The sequence below is a fragment of the Papio anubis genome, chromosome 20 (assembly GCF_008728515.1).
Source record: "Papio anubis isolate 15944 chromosome 20, Panubis1.0, whole genome shotgun sequence".
Lineage (NCBI taxonomy): Eukaryota > Metazoa > Chordata > Mammalia > Primates > Cercopithecidae > Papio > Papio anubis.
The window spans coordinates 22,140,902-22,156,445 of record NC_044995.1 but is presented as its reverse complement, the minus strand read 5'-3'; the positions used below and the strand labels follow the sequence as shown (position 1 = coordinate 22,156,445).

Sequence of the window (15,544 nt, the reverse complement as noted above, 5' to 3'; positions counted from 1 at the left end):
TTCCCACTTTCCCATTCTGTCAACGTCAGTTGTTATTTACTCTAAACAACCGTTCTTTCATTTTATCCTAAGTTAGTTTCTTTTATAACTTAATTCACTTCCCTTGATATTAAACACTGTTAAGTATTTTTGGAAGTAGCTTACTTAATAGCTTTTTCTACTGTGTGATTTATTCAAGAAATACTCAAGTGTCAGCTGTATGTAGAGCACTGTGTTAGATTCTGTGGGAGTTGCAAAGATGATCTAGATACAGGTCTTTCTCCTGAAGATCTTTAAATTCTAGAAAGGTAGTCTAGACAGAATGATAGAATGCTGTGTGGTTTTCAAAGGAAGAACAGATTACTTCTGCCCGGGTGGAGTTGGGTGATGGCTAATTTTATGTGCCAACTTGATTGGGCCACAGTGCCTAGATATTTGATCAAATATTCTTGATGTTTCTGTGAAAGTATTTTTTATATGAGATTAACATTTAAATTGGTAGATTGTGAGTAGCCTCCACTTGTGGGTGGGCCTCATCCAATCAGTAGAAGGCCTTTAATAGAACGAAGACTGACCTCTGAGCAAGGAGTTCTGCCAGCCTGCTCTGCAGATTTTGGATTTACCAGGCCTCTTTAATCCCCTGGGCCAATTCCTTAAGTCTCTTTCTGTGTTTATATATGCACATCTGATTTATTCTGTTTCTCTGTAAAACCCTGACTGATACCTGGAATCTTCAAGTTGAAATTTAGGATACTGTAGATGTGAGGAGAGAGAAAAATAGAGGACAGAAAACCTGATCTGTAAACTGAGAACAATGAGCTTGGTTGGAATTTTTAAATTTGAGTATGTTGGGACCAGATCTTGCAGCTGATACTTGACTGAAGAGTTTTAACTTTACTACATCATAAATCTTATTCTAAGTTTTCATTTGAACTTGGTCTTAGTTTCTTAACTTACTTTGTAAGCGTCTTTTGGATAATTCAGTGTTTCATTTGTTGCTCTCAAATTTTGGTATTCAACAGACTTGTTTCTTTTTATTTTCAGTTAACATTAGAGCCTAATTTACAATTTTTAGTTCATGTCAAAAAAAAGTTCAGGCCGGGTGCAGTGGCTCACACCTGTAATCCCAACTCTTTGGGAGGCCAAGGCAGATGGATCACGAGGTCAGGAGATCGAGACCATCCTGGCCAACATGGTGAAACCCAGTCTCTAATAAAAAAAAGAAAAAAATACAAAATTAGCCCGGGCATGGTGGTGCGCACCTGTAGTCCCAGCTACTTGGGAGGCTGAGGCAGGAAAATCGCTTGAACCCAGGAAGCGGAGGTTGCAGTGAGCCGAGATCGCGCCACTGCACTCCAGCCTGGGCAACAGATCAAGACTCTGTCTCAAATAAAACAAAGTAAAATAAAAGTTCAGTCTTTGGGAATTTTTTTTTTTTTCTTTTGAGACAGGCTTACTCTGTTGCTTGGGCTGTACTGCAGTGATGTGACCTCAACTCATTGCAACCTCCACTTCCTGGGTTCAAGCGATTCTCATGCCTCAGCCTCCCGAGTAGCTGGGATTACAGGTGTGTGCCACCACAACCGGCTAATTTTTTTTTTTTTTTTTTTTTTTTAGAGACAGGTTTCGCCATGTTGGCTGGGCTGGTCTCGAACTCCCAGCCTCAGGTGATCTGCCAACTTCACTCCCAAAGTGCTGAGACTACAGATGCGAGCCACCATACCCGGCCTGGAAAATGTTAATAGTGTCATTTGGGGGGTACTAGCTTTACTTAAGTATGTATTTTAAGTATGTAATGTTTATCATGCTTAAAGTTAGAACATTTTTGGTGTTTTATAATGGAGGTATGGTATTGGGAAGTTTGTCACTACAATTCATTTCTCTGGCCTTGTACTATGATTGTATATACAAGTATTGTATACACTAACAACCAGTTTGACATTAGGATGATGTTGAGCTTGTCTAAATCTGGAGACTGGATTAGATGAGTGATTTTGCCAAATAATTTGACCCTGTTTTTGTTTGTTGTTTATTTGTTTGTTTGATGCATGGAATGCATTTCTATTAAAAAAAATCTTTGGTGTTATTTCGAGCTAGAAATAGAAAATTGATTCTTTTCTTGAGACTGATAAAATTATTAGCTAGGCATCATGGCCCACATCTGTAATCCAAGCACTTTGGGAGGGTGTGGTGGATAGATCGCCTGAGCCCAGGAATTGGAGACCAATCTGGGCAACATGGCGAAACCCCATCTCTACAAAAAATTTAAAAATTAGCCAGGTGTAGTGTGTGTGCCTGTAGTCCTAGCTACTCAAGAGACTGAAGTGGGAGGATAGCTTGAGCCTGGGAGGTAAAAGTTTCAGTGAGCCGAGATGGCACCACTGCACTCCAGCCTGGACTGGATGACAGAGAAGGGACTCTGTCTCAATAAAAGAAAAAAGAAAGAAAACATTATTAAAGCAATGTAGCAACATGATGAAGTTTAAAATGTAGAGGACAACCGCCCCTAGTTTCCCCATTCTCCCCAACTACTTTTGTCATTTTCTGTATTCTCTTGTAGGCTGTATTTGTAGGTGTGCGTGCTCATGTATGTTTGAAGTTGAAATTCACATAACATGCAATTAACCATTATAAAGTGTACAATTCAGTGGCACTTAGTGTAGTCACAGTGTTGTGCAACTACCACCTCTCCTTGGTTTCAAAACTTTTCATAATCCTACTAAAATAAAATATCCCTAGGCATTAAGTAATCCCTCCTTATTTCCCCCATACCCTGGTAACCACTAACCTGCTTTCTGTCTTCATGGCTTTTCCTATCTAGGGTATATTATGTAAAAGGAATCATACACTGTGTGACGTTTTGTATCTAGCTTCTTTTACTCAGATAATGCTTTCACGCTTCACTCTTGATGTAACAAGTATCAGCATTGTGGGTTTTTTATGGCTGAATAATATTTCATTACATGTATTTTAAAATATATATAACATACATATAAGATACATAGAGAACGTAATTTGTCTTTTCATTTGTTGATGGGTATTTGGGTTGTTTCTACCATTTGGCTGTTATGAATAATGCTGATATAAACATTTGTATACAAGTTTCTGTGTGGACATAATATAATCTCTGGTACTTTGTTTTGGCAGCCCTAGCAAACTATATTGTGTGCTTTCTTTCCAGTGTAGTGCTTAGCACACTTGCCAGACTATAAGTTCCCTGAGGGTGAGGACATAAATATAATGCCTGCCTAATATTACTTAAATATTCTAAGCCTGCTGAATTATTATTTTCATTAATTCATGATAATCCCCCAAATATCCCAGAATCAGATCAGTATCTATTTAGCTACATTTTGACTTAATAGTAGTATTATGGCTTAATCTGAAGCCTAATGCTGTGTTAGCTTCAGAGATTAGGATGTTGAGAAACCAATAGTAGTACTTATTAGAGGCATTGCAAGTGGTATTGAGTGTTTAGTGGACCTTCAAATCCAATTCAGTGACATCACATCCAAGTAAGTAAATAGATTGAGCTCCTTGAGAATAGGAACTGGTTTCCCTAGCATCTAGCATAGGACCTGGGACAGGTGGTGCCCAGTAAGTATTTGAAAGAAACGGGATGAAATGCAATGACATACAGCACCTATGTTCAGCTTAAAGCTCTAGTCACATTACCTATGGGTATTTACATTGGAATGTGTAGTTGCTGTAGAATCCCAAAATGAATTATAGAGGAAAAATGTTCTTTCTCAAAGTACTACGTGTTATGAATGAAAAAAATAATAATAATTAGAACATAATTCAGATTTTGCCAGCCAGGCAAAGGCATTTGTGCTGTAATCTGAGGTATGCCTTCCTGCACTAAGAGGAATGGGGTTTATGGGAAAACTAGGATTAGGAGCAGACCATTTGAAATCTGTGCATCTTTGTAATTTAAGCACTAATGTAAACCTAATAAAAAATACTAGTGTGCTTAAAGATAAGTTAAAATTTTTAAACAAATAATTCGGTAAATTTATAACTTTCCCTTTAAAAACAGTAAAGGTAACCAGAAGTGATGGCACTACGCATGGCTAGGTGTATTTAACTGTTGTTACCTGCAAATGCAAAAACTAAATAACATTTTAGGAAAAACTGGAAATGAACCAATGTGATTTCTGAATGTACTGACATAATTCCCTTATTTACTGATTGCATATGAGCTAATGTATGTGTTGTAGTAGAATAGTTCCGGTAGTTCTTTACCTTTTCTATGCTTGTCATGCCTCCTTCCTCTCTACTCTTAATGCTCAAGTTTTAACCTTCCAGACTTCTCATTTGTTCTGTAACAGTATCTTCTAGCCGTATGTGCCCTTCTAATCTGTCTTGTGGAATTTGTTCTTCACAATACTACAAGAACTTGATTGCACTGAAAACCCCAAATCTTATTAAGCCAGCCTCCATCATTAGAGCATGTTTCTCAAACTCTTGGTGTGTGCAAATCATTCTTATTCTGTGATTTCTGTTTTCATGCTTTTTCAGTTTGCTTCATTTGCCATATGATAGAGTTTTTCTTCATACCATATTTTGGAAAGTATGCTCTTAGTTTTAAATTCTACTATGGGTTATTTCCAAGACCCATAGTAGCATTTAACAAATTCTTTCAAATAAAAAATTTTAAAGCCTTCGCTTAGTATCAACTAACCAAAAAAAAAAAAAAATGTGTCAAGTGACTCCTACTTGACATGATGAGAGATGAAAGTGTAAGTTTAGATACTACTACTGTCTGTTCAGTTTTCCTTTTTCTCCATTCATTTTAATCTCCCAATTTTTGTTAAAATGTTGTGATATACTGTTCTTAGTTTGTTACACTTTGTAACTTTCTAGTCTTTTCCAGAACTATTTCTATTCTAGAACCATAGTAAATTGTCATGTACACATCTTTGTTTAAATGAATTTATTGTCCATTTCATATCTTTGGATGCCACTTTTTTTGCATTCTTTATTTTGATATACCATAACATAAGTCTCTGTGGCTTGTAGTGGTCTGATGTTTTGTTTTTTTTTTTTCCTGGAAATACAGTGAAAACTTTTAATGAAATTTAGACCTTCATGTCAAGACATTTCTATTCTGTTATAACTTTAATTTTATTTTCTCTTATTCTTTTGTCTGTCTCAGGGGCAGTAGTTAACTGTTGCATCTTCATAACTATCATCTTTTCTCTAACCTTTTTATTGCTGTACTACTTTTTCATGACATCTCGTTTACGTTTTCTCAAAATTATTGTCTTCTAGTAATTTGGTTTTAACTGCATTGACTGTTGATGCATTTATTAGTTATGCTGTTTTATTTATCTTGTATAATTTTCTTTCCTTAATTCTGCATGCTACCCTTTCTTTTTTTTTTTTCTTTTTTTTTTAAATTTATTTATTATTATTATACTTTAAGTTGTAGGGTACATGTGCATAACGTGCAGGTTTGTTACATATGTATACTTGTGCCATGTTGGTCTGCTGCACCCATCAACTCGTCATTTACATCAGGTATAACTCCCAATGCAATCCCTCCCCCCTCCCTACATGCTACCCTTTCAATGTTGTTTTGATCATAAGAGTCTATGCTATCTGTTTTTCTTGTGAATGTCGAAGCAGTCCTTTCAGAAAATTTCTTCTATTTTCTGTGATAAATACTAATACTGAATGTATTTCATCCACCTTTTGAAGACTGTGTCCTCTCTGTCAGGGCAAACCGCTGGTAGTGGAAAAAAACAGAATAAGCAAATGAAGACCGTGTCCTCTTTGATTCTTCTCTTCTTTCCTGCCTTTTTTCTTTATTTTGATATACCTTTTTCTTTCCTTCCATCATTGCCTCCCTCCTTTCCCTCTTTTCTTCCCTTCTTTCCATCTTTCCTGTAAAATTTGTCTTGATTCCCTGATGTTTCTACTCTTTTTTTCCTTAGTCGGTCCTTTCAGTATCTGCTGCTTGCGAAAACGTGAAATGCAGATTCTCTTTTACTTCACTCTGAATTCACCTGGCTAAGCTCTATTAGGCCTTAGGAAGCTTAATAGAGCTTCTCTAGTTTTGTAGAAGAAGGGCCTTTGACTCTTGCCTCCTCTGCTTCAGGATGGTCTCATCTGCTACTTTGGAAGCGTGAGACTTTATTCGCTGTGATGGTACTGAGGTTAGGGGTGAGATTGATTTATTTGTAATTAGTCCTTTCTCCTCCTTACCGTTCCTTTTGGATAAAGGTAAAAATATAAAATCCTCCTGCCTGCTAAAGTACTGTTTGGCCACCAGAGAAGGGGAGTTTCAGGTAGGGCGTTCCGCATTTTTTTCCTCATCACACCTGTGTCCCTGTCCCCATCTTAGCAAGTTGAAGATGCTAGTCAAAATTTCTCTCAGGGGAGGAGAGGGCAAGGGATACTTACATATGGATTCTGGGCTTGGTCTTTCAGTTTCAACTAACTCATTCTGTACCTTAATTGTACTATTTAATAAAATTTCATGGTATGAGTTTGAGAACTTTTCGTGATTTTAGGGATATTTTAACTTCCTTTTTGTTTTTTTCCTTTAGTTTTAGGGAAGGATCTTCTGCCAAACTACCTGTGCCACTATCTTTCCTGGAAGTCTCATAAGTACTAGAAAGAACTTTTAGAATAAGAGTGTAGGACATTATTTACACTGAAATAATATTCTTTTTTAATTATTTATTTATTTTAAGTCAGATTGTTGCTCTGTCACCCAGGCTGGAGTGCAGGGGCACCATCTCGGCTCAGCTCACTGCAATTTCTGCCTCTTGAGTTCTGCCAATCCTCTCACCTCAGCCTCCTGAGCAGCTAGGACTACAGGTGCACACCAACATGCCCAGCTAATTATTTTTTGTATTTTTTAGTAGAGACAGGGTTTCACCATTTTGTTGAGGCTGGTGTCAAACTCCTGACCTCAAGTGATCTGCCCACCTCGGCCTCCCAAAGTGCTGGAATTTACAGGCATGAGCCACTGCATCCAGCCTGACATTCATCCTTAATCTAGCGCTGTATCAGTTCTGCAAAAAAAAAAAAAAAAAAGCATATGCATTAAAAATGTTAAGGGGGCCAGGCACGGTGGATCACTTGAGGTCAGGAGTTCTAGACCAGTCTGACCAACATAGTGAAACCCCATCTCCGCTAAAAAAAAAAAATACAAAAATTAGCTGGGTGTGGTGGCACACGCCTATAATCCCAGCTACTCGGGAGGCAGTCGCTTGAACCCAAGAGGCGGAGGTTACAGTGAGCCGAGATCGCGCCACTGCACTCCAGCCTGGGCAATAGAGTGAGACTCCATCTCAAAAAATAAAAATATAAAAGGACCGGGCGCGGTGGCTCACGCCTGTAATCCCAGCACTTTGGGAGGCCGAGACGGGCGGATCACGAGGTCAGGAAATCGAGACCATCCTGGCTAACACGGTGAAACCCCGTCTCTACTAAAAATACATTTAAAAAAATGAGCCGGCCGTGGTGGCGGGCGCCTGTAGTCCCAGCTACACAGGAGGCTGAGGCAGGAGAATGGTGTAAACCCGGGAAGCGGAGCTTGCAGTGAGTGGAGGTCATGGCACTGCACTCCAGCCTGGATGACAAAGCAAGACTCCGTCTCAAAAAAAAAAAAAAAATGTTAAGGGGTTTATTACTTCCTTTAGGATACTCTTTAAATGAATAGTATATGATGTTTCATATTCTCTATTTGGAACTTCTCTATGGATGCAGACATTTTCAGAAATCTCCCAGGACAATGAACCTGAAACTTTTGTATTTATAAGAAACTTGGGATTTGGTTATTTTATTTATTTATTTTGAAATAGGGTCTTGTTCTGTCACCTAGGCTGGAGTGCAGGAGCACAGCCACGGTTCAGTGCAGCCTCAATCTCCCAGACTCAAGAGATCCCCTCATACCTTAGCCTCCTTATAGCTGGGACTACAGGTGTACACTACCACACCTGGCTAATTTTTTTAATTTTTTTTTAAATTTTTTGTAGAGACAGGACATCACTATGTTGCTAGGGCTGGTCTTGAACTCCTGGGCTCAAGCAGTCCTCCCACCTTGACCTCCCAGAGTGCTGGGATTATAGGCGTGAGCCACTGTGCCTAGCCAGAAATTGGCTTAAAATGCAGATTTTTGGACCCTGTCCCCAGCAGAAAGATTCAGTAGAAATCTTTATTTATAGCCAGCTTACTGTGTTGCAGGTGGTCCCTGGTTTAACTTTGAGTAATGCTATCTTCATTGTTAAAATAATCAGATTTAATTATATGGTAGATATTTTAGGTAACTAGGGTATTTCAGGCTGTCCCATGGGCCTGAATAGCTGGCAGCTACTCGGCTTGGCTTCTAGAGGACTTACTGCTCAGCAAGGTAAATATTAATACCTTCATTGCTCTCTGTGTCCCAAAGATCAGTACCCAAACTTTGAGATTTTGTAGACTGGAAAAATCTTTGTCTCCCCATCCCTCCCCAAGAAAGACATAGGTTGCTAATTTTTATTTTGCTGAATGAGAACATTAAAAATAAATTAACAGTGCGCCAGGCACAATGGCACAGGCCTGTAATCCCAGCACTTTGAGAGACTGAAGCAGGAAGATCTCTTGAGGCCAGGAGTTCAAGACCAGCCTGTGCAAAATAGCAAAACCTCATCTCTACTAAAAAATAAAAAAAATTAGCTGGGCTTAGTGGCACATACCTGTGGTCCTAGCTACACGGGATGTTGAGATGGAAGGATTGCCTGAGCCCGGGAAACGGAGGCTGCAGGAAGCCGTGACCACACCACTGCACTCCAGCCTGGGATACAGAGACCCAGGCTCATCAATAAATAAATAAAGAAAGGACATTTTAACACCTCACTACAACCACTAAAGATACAAATAAATAAAAATATAAGAGGAGCACAACCTCGTAATACTGATAGTCTTTTATATTGCGTATATTTAACTTCAGGCAAAACCCACTCTATTTTCCTCTTTTAAAAAAATTATTTAGCTATAGATTAATGAATACTTTCTCAGACATTTCGGAACTACTGCTTAGTACTTGAAATACAACACTTAGAATCTGGGGTACTACCTGAATGTAATGAGTAGTCACACATCTCATATCCTTTGTTTTCTTGCCAGTTCGATCCTTTGGTACAGAAGACAGACCGACAGATCGTCCAATACCACCTCGAGATGAAGTCTTTGAATACATTATATTCCGTGGGAGTGACATTAAAGACCTTACTGTTTGTGAGCCACCAAAACCACAGTGTTCTTTGCCTCAAGACCCAGCTATCGTTCAGGTAACTGATGGTAAATTTGTCTTGGAATACAGGTAAACTCCACACAGGGATAGCCTTGGCTTTTTTCTCTCCAGTTGAATGTTCATGTAGCTTATCATTTTCAAGTTACCTGGATACCTGAAATTACTGGATAATGTTCTCATCTAGGTTTTTCTCTAATCATAAATTAGAACTAAGATAAGAAACAGCTGAAGAATTTGTTATGAAATATTTTCTAATGTCAACAACAATTGCAGTAGCTAACCTTGAAGGCTACGCTGTGGAAGTGGTGTACATATAAGACACCCTCTGAGGTTGGTACCATAATTATTCTCACTTTTAACAAGTGAGGAAATTCAGGTAGAGTCACTATTTGAACAGATCCAGGCAGCCTGCTTTAGAATCTAGAATCCGTGCTACCATGCTATTGAGATATGGTTTATATTGCAAACCAGGGCAATAACAGCTATTCTTAGGTAAGATTATTAGGCTTAATGGGGAACAAAAAGCGAAATCACATTGTTCTGCATATGTTACGATATGCAATGCTGGGGGGTTTTTTTTCTTCCTTTTTTTTTTTGAAACAGTCATTGGAGTACAGTGGCGCGAACTCGGCTTACTGCAACCTCTGCCTCCCTGGTTCAAGCGATTCTTCTGCCTCAGCCTCCTGAGTAGCTGGGACTACAGGCACGCACCACCACGCCCGGCTAATTCTTGTATTTTTAGTAGAGATGAGGTTTCACCATGTTGGCCAGCGTGGTCTCAAACTCCTGACCTCAGGTGATCCGCCCACCTCAGCCTCCCAAAGTGCTGGGATTACAGGCATGAGCCACTGTGCCTGGCCCACAATGTTATATAATAAGAAAACACAAACATAAATGTATTTTAACATATTTAGGTCAACTCTTAAATCTCCCAATTTAAACTTTTTAATCATCTACCCCTACCCTTGTTAAGTCTTATTTTGGTGAAAGGAAACCTGAAAGAATCGGAGAAAATGTAAATCTCTTTATTTTATTTATTTACTTTTTTTTTGAGATAGAGTTTTGCTCTGTTGCCCAGGTTGCAGTGCAGTGGCGTGATCTCGGCTCACTGCAAGCTCTGCCTCCCGGGTTCATGCCATTCTCCTGCTTCAGCCTCCCAAGTAGCTGGGACTACAGGCGCCTGCCACCATGCCCGGCTAATTTTTTATATTTTTAGTAGAGATGGGGTTTCACCGTGTTAGCCAGGATGGTCTCGATCTCCTGACCTCGTGATCCACCCGCCTCAGCCTCCCAAAGTGCTGGGATTACAGGCGTGAGCCACCGCGCCTGGCCGAAAATGTAAATCTCTTTAAATGGAGAAGGAAGAGACACTTTCTTAATAGAGATAGCTCCCTACACCAAACACTGGTGTTACCTTACTGTCTCTTATATGGCTTTCGATAATTCTCCAGGAAACCAGTTATTTGAGTAATCAGTTTTATAGAAGGAGAAAAACTAAGAGAGTGCATATGAAAATGGTGTTGAGTAACTTCTTCCAGTCATCACAAACTTCTACTTGATCTTCTTATTCATTCATTCCGTAGTATTTACAGAGTGTCTGGCATGTGCTTAACACTAGTAGTGAACACAATGAAAAGGTCCTGCTATCAGTGAATGTATGTCCTGGTAGCCTTTAATATACTTCATGTTTATATTATGAAACAGTTTATAATAAGATAATATATGAAGTACATGTATTAGTATATGTTATGTATTTTATATGCTTTAGATTTAAGTTAAAGTTTTTATAAAATGTTCTTCCACTTAATATAACTATAAGTAAACATGTAAATGGTTTTATGTGGGATATGTTTGTTTCTGCATCTCTTTCATGTGAATATAATAGTAGGCCTCAAATGATTGAAAATAAGAGTGAAATCACATTTGAGATTTATATCAGCATCAGACTAAAACCCATTATTACTAAGTGTGATTTTTCTCATATTTTTCTTTAAGCAAAGTTACTGTACTTAACTTTCTTTCCTCAATCTATAAAACTCTTAAATGGGGAGTTTAGTGTAGAAAAAGTATTCGTAAGTTACATTGAGTATAATTGGCACATTATAGACAAATATTGAAATCAGAAGGTCGTTTGGCTATTTTAATGTTAAGTGCATATTGTAATTCGTTTTATATTTAGTAGTTTTAATAGTTTTCTTAAAAGTGTAAAAATCTGGAAATTTTTTTCATTATATACATGTTGCTTAGAGCTTGGAAAGATAACTCATGATTTTCCTTCAGTCCTCACTAGGCTCATCGACTTCTTCATTCCAGTCCATGGGTTCTTACGGGCCTTTCGGCAGGATGCCCACATACAGTCAGTTCAGTCCAAGTTCCTTAGTTGGGCAGCAGTTTGGTGCTGTTGGTGTTGGTATGTTTTCTTTTTCTTTTATTTTTTTGTTTGTTTTTGTATTCTTCCTTTCTTTGAGTTTATAGAAACTCAACACAAACTTTTAGAAATGTTGTTTGATGTTTCCTTTTGTAACTTTGTTTTATGGCATTCAGAACATATTTTGATGATATCTTAAAGCCTTTATTTAATATTCTTAATGATATTAGTGGGTTTTTAAAAGTCAGTTTTCATGAGGTAACATTTTTTTTACACCTGGGTATATCCAGTATCTACCAAATCTTATTGGTAATTGGATTTTTTTTTTTTTTTTAAGACAAAGTCTCACTCTGTCACTCAGGCTGAAGTCCAGTGGCACTATCTTGGCTCACTATAACCTCCGCCTCCTGGGTTTAAGCAATTCTCGTGCCTTAGCCTCACAAATAGCTGGGATTACAGTATGTATCACCACACCTAGCTAATTTTTGTATTTTCAGTAGAGGTGGGGTTTCACCATGTTGACCAGGCTGATCTTGAACTCCTGACCTCAGGTGAGCCCCTGTGCCTGGCCTGGATTTTAATTAATCAAATTTTTTTTTTTCTTTTTTTTTTGAGGCAGAGTCTCACTCTGTTGCCCAGGCTGGAGTACAGTGGCATGATCTCCACTAACTGCAACCTCCATCTCCCAGGTTTAAGCAGTGCTCCTGCCTCAGCCTCCTGAGTAGCTGGGATTACCGGTGTGCACCACCACTCCCGGCTAATTTTTTTGTATTTTTAGTAGAGATGGGGTTTCACCATGTTGGCCAAGCTGGTCTCGAACTCCTGACCTCAAGTGATCCACCCACTTCAGCCTCCCAAAGTGCTGGGATTACAGGCATGTGCCACCAAGCCTGGCCTAAAACGTTTATTTTAAACATACATAAGACATGCACACATAAAGATACGCATAGCATGATTGAGGGCTTGGTGTTTTGTTTCTGTAACACTGGGTTTGAAACAAAACTAATGAGAATGTATAGCAGGACTGAGTGAATGACAGGCTTACTTACGGCTGGAGGGTCAAGGGCTATTGAGTGCAAAAGCTGGATGTAATCAGATTAGCTCAGTGTTGTTTTGTTTTTATAGCTGTGCATTTTAGTGTTTAAGTACACTTTTATTCCCACGGTAAAGAACAGCTTTAAAAAAAAAAAAGCAACTTTAAATCTCAAGCTTTTGCCCCTAATCTTTTAAAATTTCTTTGAAATAATTATATTATCAGTTTACTCTTTCACTGCACCACAAATTTAGTTTCAGGTGTATCTTGACACTCATTAATATGCTAACAAGTTTTGTTAAAATTATTAAATTCCTTCCAATGAATATACTTTTTATACAGGTGTGACTTAAGCATTTAAATGTTTTACTTATTCACAAAATAAAAAAGAACGGCAAAAAAAGCAAACTAAAACTGAATGAGCTGGGCGCGGTGGCTCACGCCTGTAATGCCAGCACTTTGGGAGACTAAGGTGGATAGATCACCTGAAGTAGGGAGTTCGAGACCAGCCTGGCCAACATGGAGAAACCGCACCTCTACTAAAAATACAGAATTAGCTGGACGTAGTGGTGCATGCCTGTAATCCCAGCTACTCGGGAGGCTGAGGTAGGAGAATCGCTTGAAACCCAGGAGGCAGAGGTTGCAATGAGCTGAGATCGTGCCATTGCACTCTAGTCTGGGCCACAACAGCGAAACTCCGTCTAAAAAAAAATAGATAAAACTGAATGAATATGAACAGAGAAACCACAGATGCTATTACATATTAAATTGATAATCACACAGAAGAAAAAATAATTCAGATGACTTTTACGCGCTTAGTAGGATATATTCTAACAACAAATAGAACTATTTAGAAAACTTGACTTTGATTTGTATTATTGGTGTTTTTGGTTTTTGGTTTTTTTTGTGTGTGTTTTCTTTTTTTTGGAGATAATGTCTGGCTCACACCCAGGCTGGAGTGTAGTGGCACGATCCCGACTCACTACAACCTCTGCCTCCCAGGCCCAAGCCATCCTCCCACCTCAACCTCCCAAGTATCTGAGATTATAGGCGTGCACCACCACTCCCAGCTAGATTTCTTTTTTTTTTTTTTTTTTTGTATTTTTTGTAGAGACAGGGTTTTCCCCTGTTGTCCAGGCTGGTCTCAAACTTCTGACATCGAGTGATCTGCCCACCTTGGGCTCCAAAAGTGCTGGGATTACAGGTGTGAGCCACTGCACCCAGCCAGGTGTTAATTCTTAAACTGTTTTGTATGTATTATAGAATAGGGCAAATGAATAAAATACTTATATTGGGAAATAGTGTTTTTACCATGGAGAAGGGAGATATAAATATGGAATGGGAAAGGTGAGAAAGAACCCTGTGATGCTGAATGTAAATAGATGGTATGAGTATGGACCCATTTTTTTAAAAACTGGTGAGTTCCTAGCTCTGTTCATAGAAAGGACCTAGAAACAATGGAAACCCAGTAGCAAAGAACACATGTAGACTCAGTTTCTAAATACCACTCCCCACTAAAAGGAACCAGGGCCCATTGAAAAACAAAGGAAAAGATCTACTTTTTTCACATAAAGATGTCTGCTAATAAGTAGAAGGAGTGGTAAATAAAATTGATAAAGAAAATTGCCATTTTCTAATCTCAGTATAATAGTTAGCAAGGATTATCATTAGATGTTGAAGTCATTGGGTGAAAGGTGTTAGGACAGGATATTAAGATGATCTTAAAGTATCATCCCACAGTTTACAAAGGGGGAAAAATGTACCCTTGTAACACAGACATCTGGTGGTTACCAACTTCGTCAAGTGCTCAAGTTTAGCATTGCCATAAACAATTATGTGTCTCCTGTTGCGATTATTGGGGTGGGGGGCAAAACATAATATCACTTTTGTGGGGTTCTTGCTGAATATGCAGAATCTAATTTTGAAGAAATGGGCATATATATCCAGAAGGTGGGTTGTTTTGCAAGACAGTTATCCACACTCTTCAAAAGATTCAATATTACAAAGAATGGAGAGAGGCAGCAGAACTGTTTTAGGCTGGCAAAGACTGAAGAGACGTAACATCCAAATGTAATATAGAATCGAATCCTGGGCTTTTAAAAAGTTGGCGTGTTTGTTTCCTGCAGGGGAGAAAAAGAAAACTTAAAGAAAAAGTTGGTGTGAAGAACATTTTAGGGACTGCTAAGGAACTTTTGAGTATGGACTAATTGTTGGATGTTGTTATTACTGTTCATTTTCTGGTTAATCATATGGGAGAGTGTTTTTGTTTGGGGGAGGTGGTTTTGAAGTATTTAAAAGTAAAGAACCAAATTGATTTTAGCCTCTCTAAACAAAAGAAAAATGTGCATATTAAGGTATAAAGATGGAGAAGCAGAGTGGGTTTGGTTAGATGTTAGCAGTTGATGAATCTAGGTGAGGAATATATTGATACTCTCTGTACTCCTTCAATTTTAACATAGGTTTGACATTTTTCAGAATTAAAAATTAATTCCTTTTAGACTTATTTTAGGTGAAATAGTGTAACTTAGGTCCATAAATTTCCAAATCCAGTAGTAAGATCAATGTTACTCATGTTAAATCAAGATATACTGTGTGTTAACTATAACTTAGAGTCCTTTCCTGGGGATTCAAATAAGGAATGATTGCAGATTGTATTATCCTTTTTGAGGCTTCTTTGACTAAATTAAATAGTTAACTGACTTTGAGATCATCATTGTACTTCTTATGTTACCATGAAGTTTATGTAACTAATTATGTTCAAAAATTTGAGCAGGATCAAGCACATAGTATCTATATAGTAACTACTGCTTCTGCCATTCTTCAAGGTTTACTCTCTAGTCAGAGTATTTTGTGGTTGTGAAATGCTTTCTTTTTTTTTTTTTTTTTTTTTGAGACGGAGTCTCGCTCTGTCGCCTAG

The 15,544-nt window shown here is 38.3% G+C and overlaps 1 protein-coding gene across 5 annotated transcripts in view; it reads left to right on the top strand.

Annotated features, from left to right (window-relative positions):
* The window catches only part of LSM14A (LSM14A mRNA processing body assembly factor), a 60,704-nt gene that overhangs the window by 16,984 nt on the left and 28,176 nt on the right, over window positions 1-15,544 (top strand). For all 5 annotated transcript variants that reach the window (XM_031659681.1, XM_031659680.1, XM_031659682.1 and 2 more), the window contains exons 2-3: window positions 9,100-9,263; window positions 11,507-11,636. In XM_031659681.1, coding sequence (XP_031515541.1) covers window positions 9,100-9,263; window positions 11,507-11,636 — 294 coding nt within the window. The remainder of the gene's footprint in view (window positions 1-9,099; window positions 9,264-11,506; window positions 11,637-15,544) is intronic.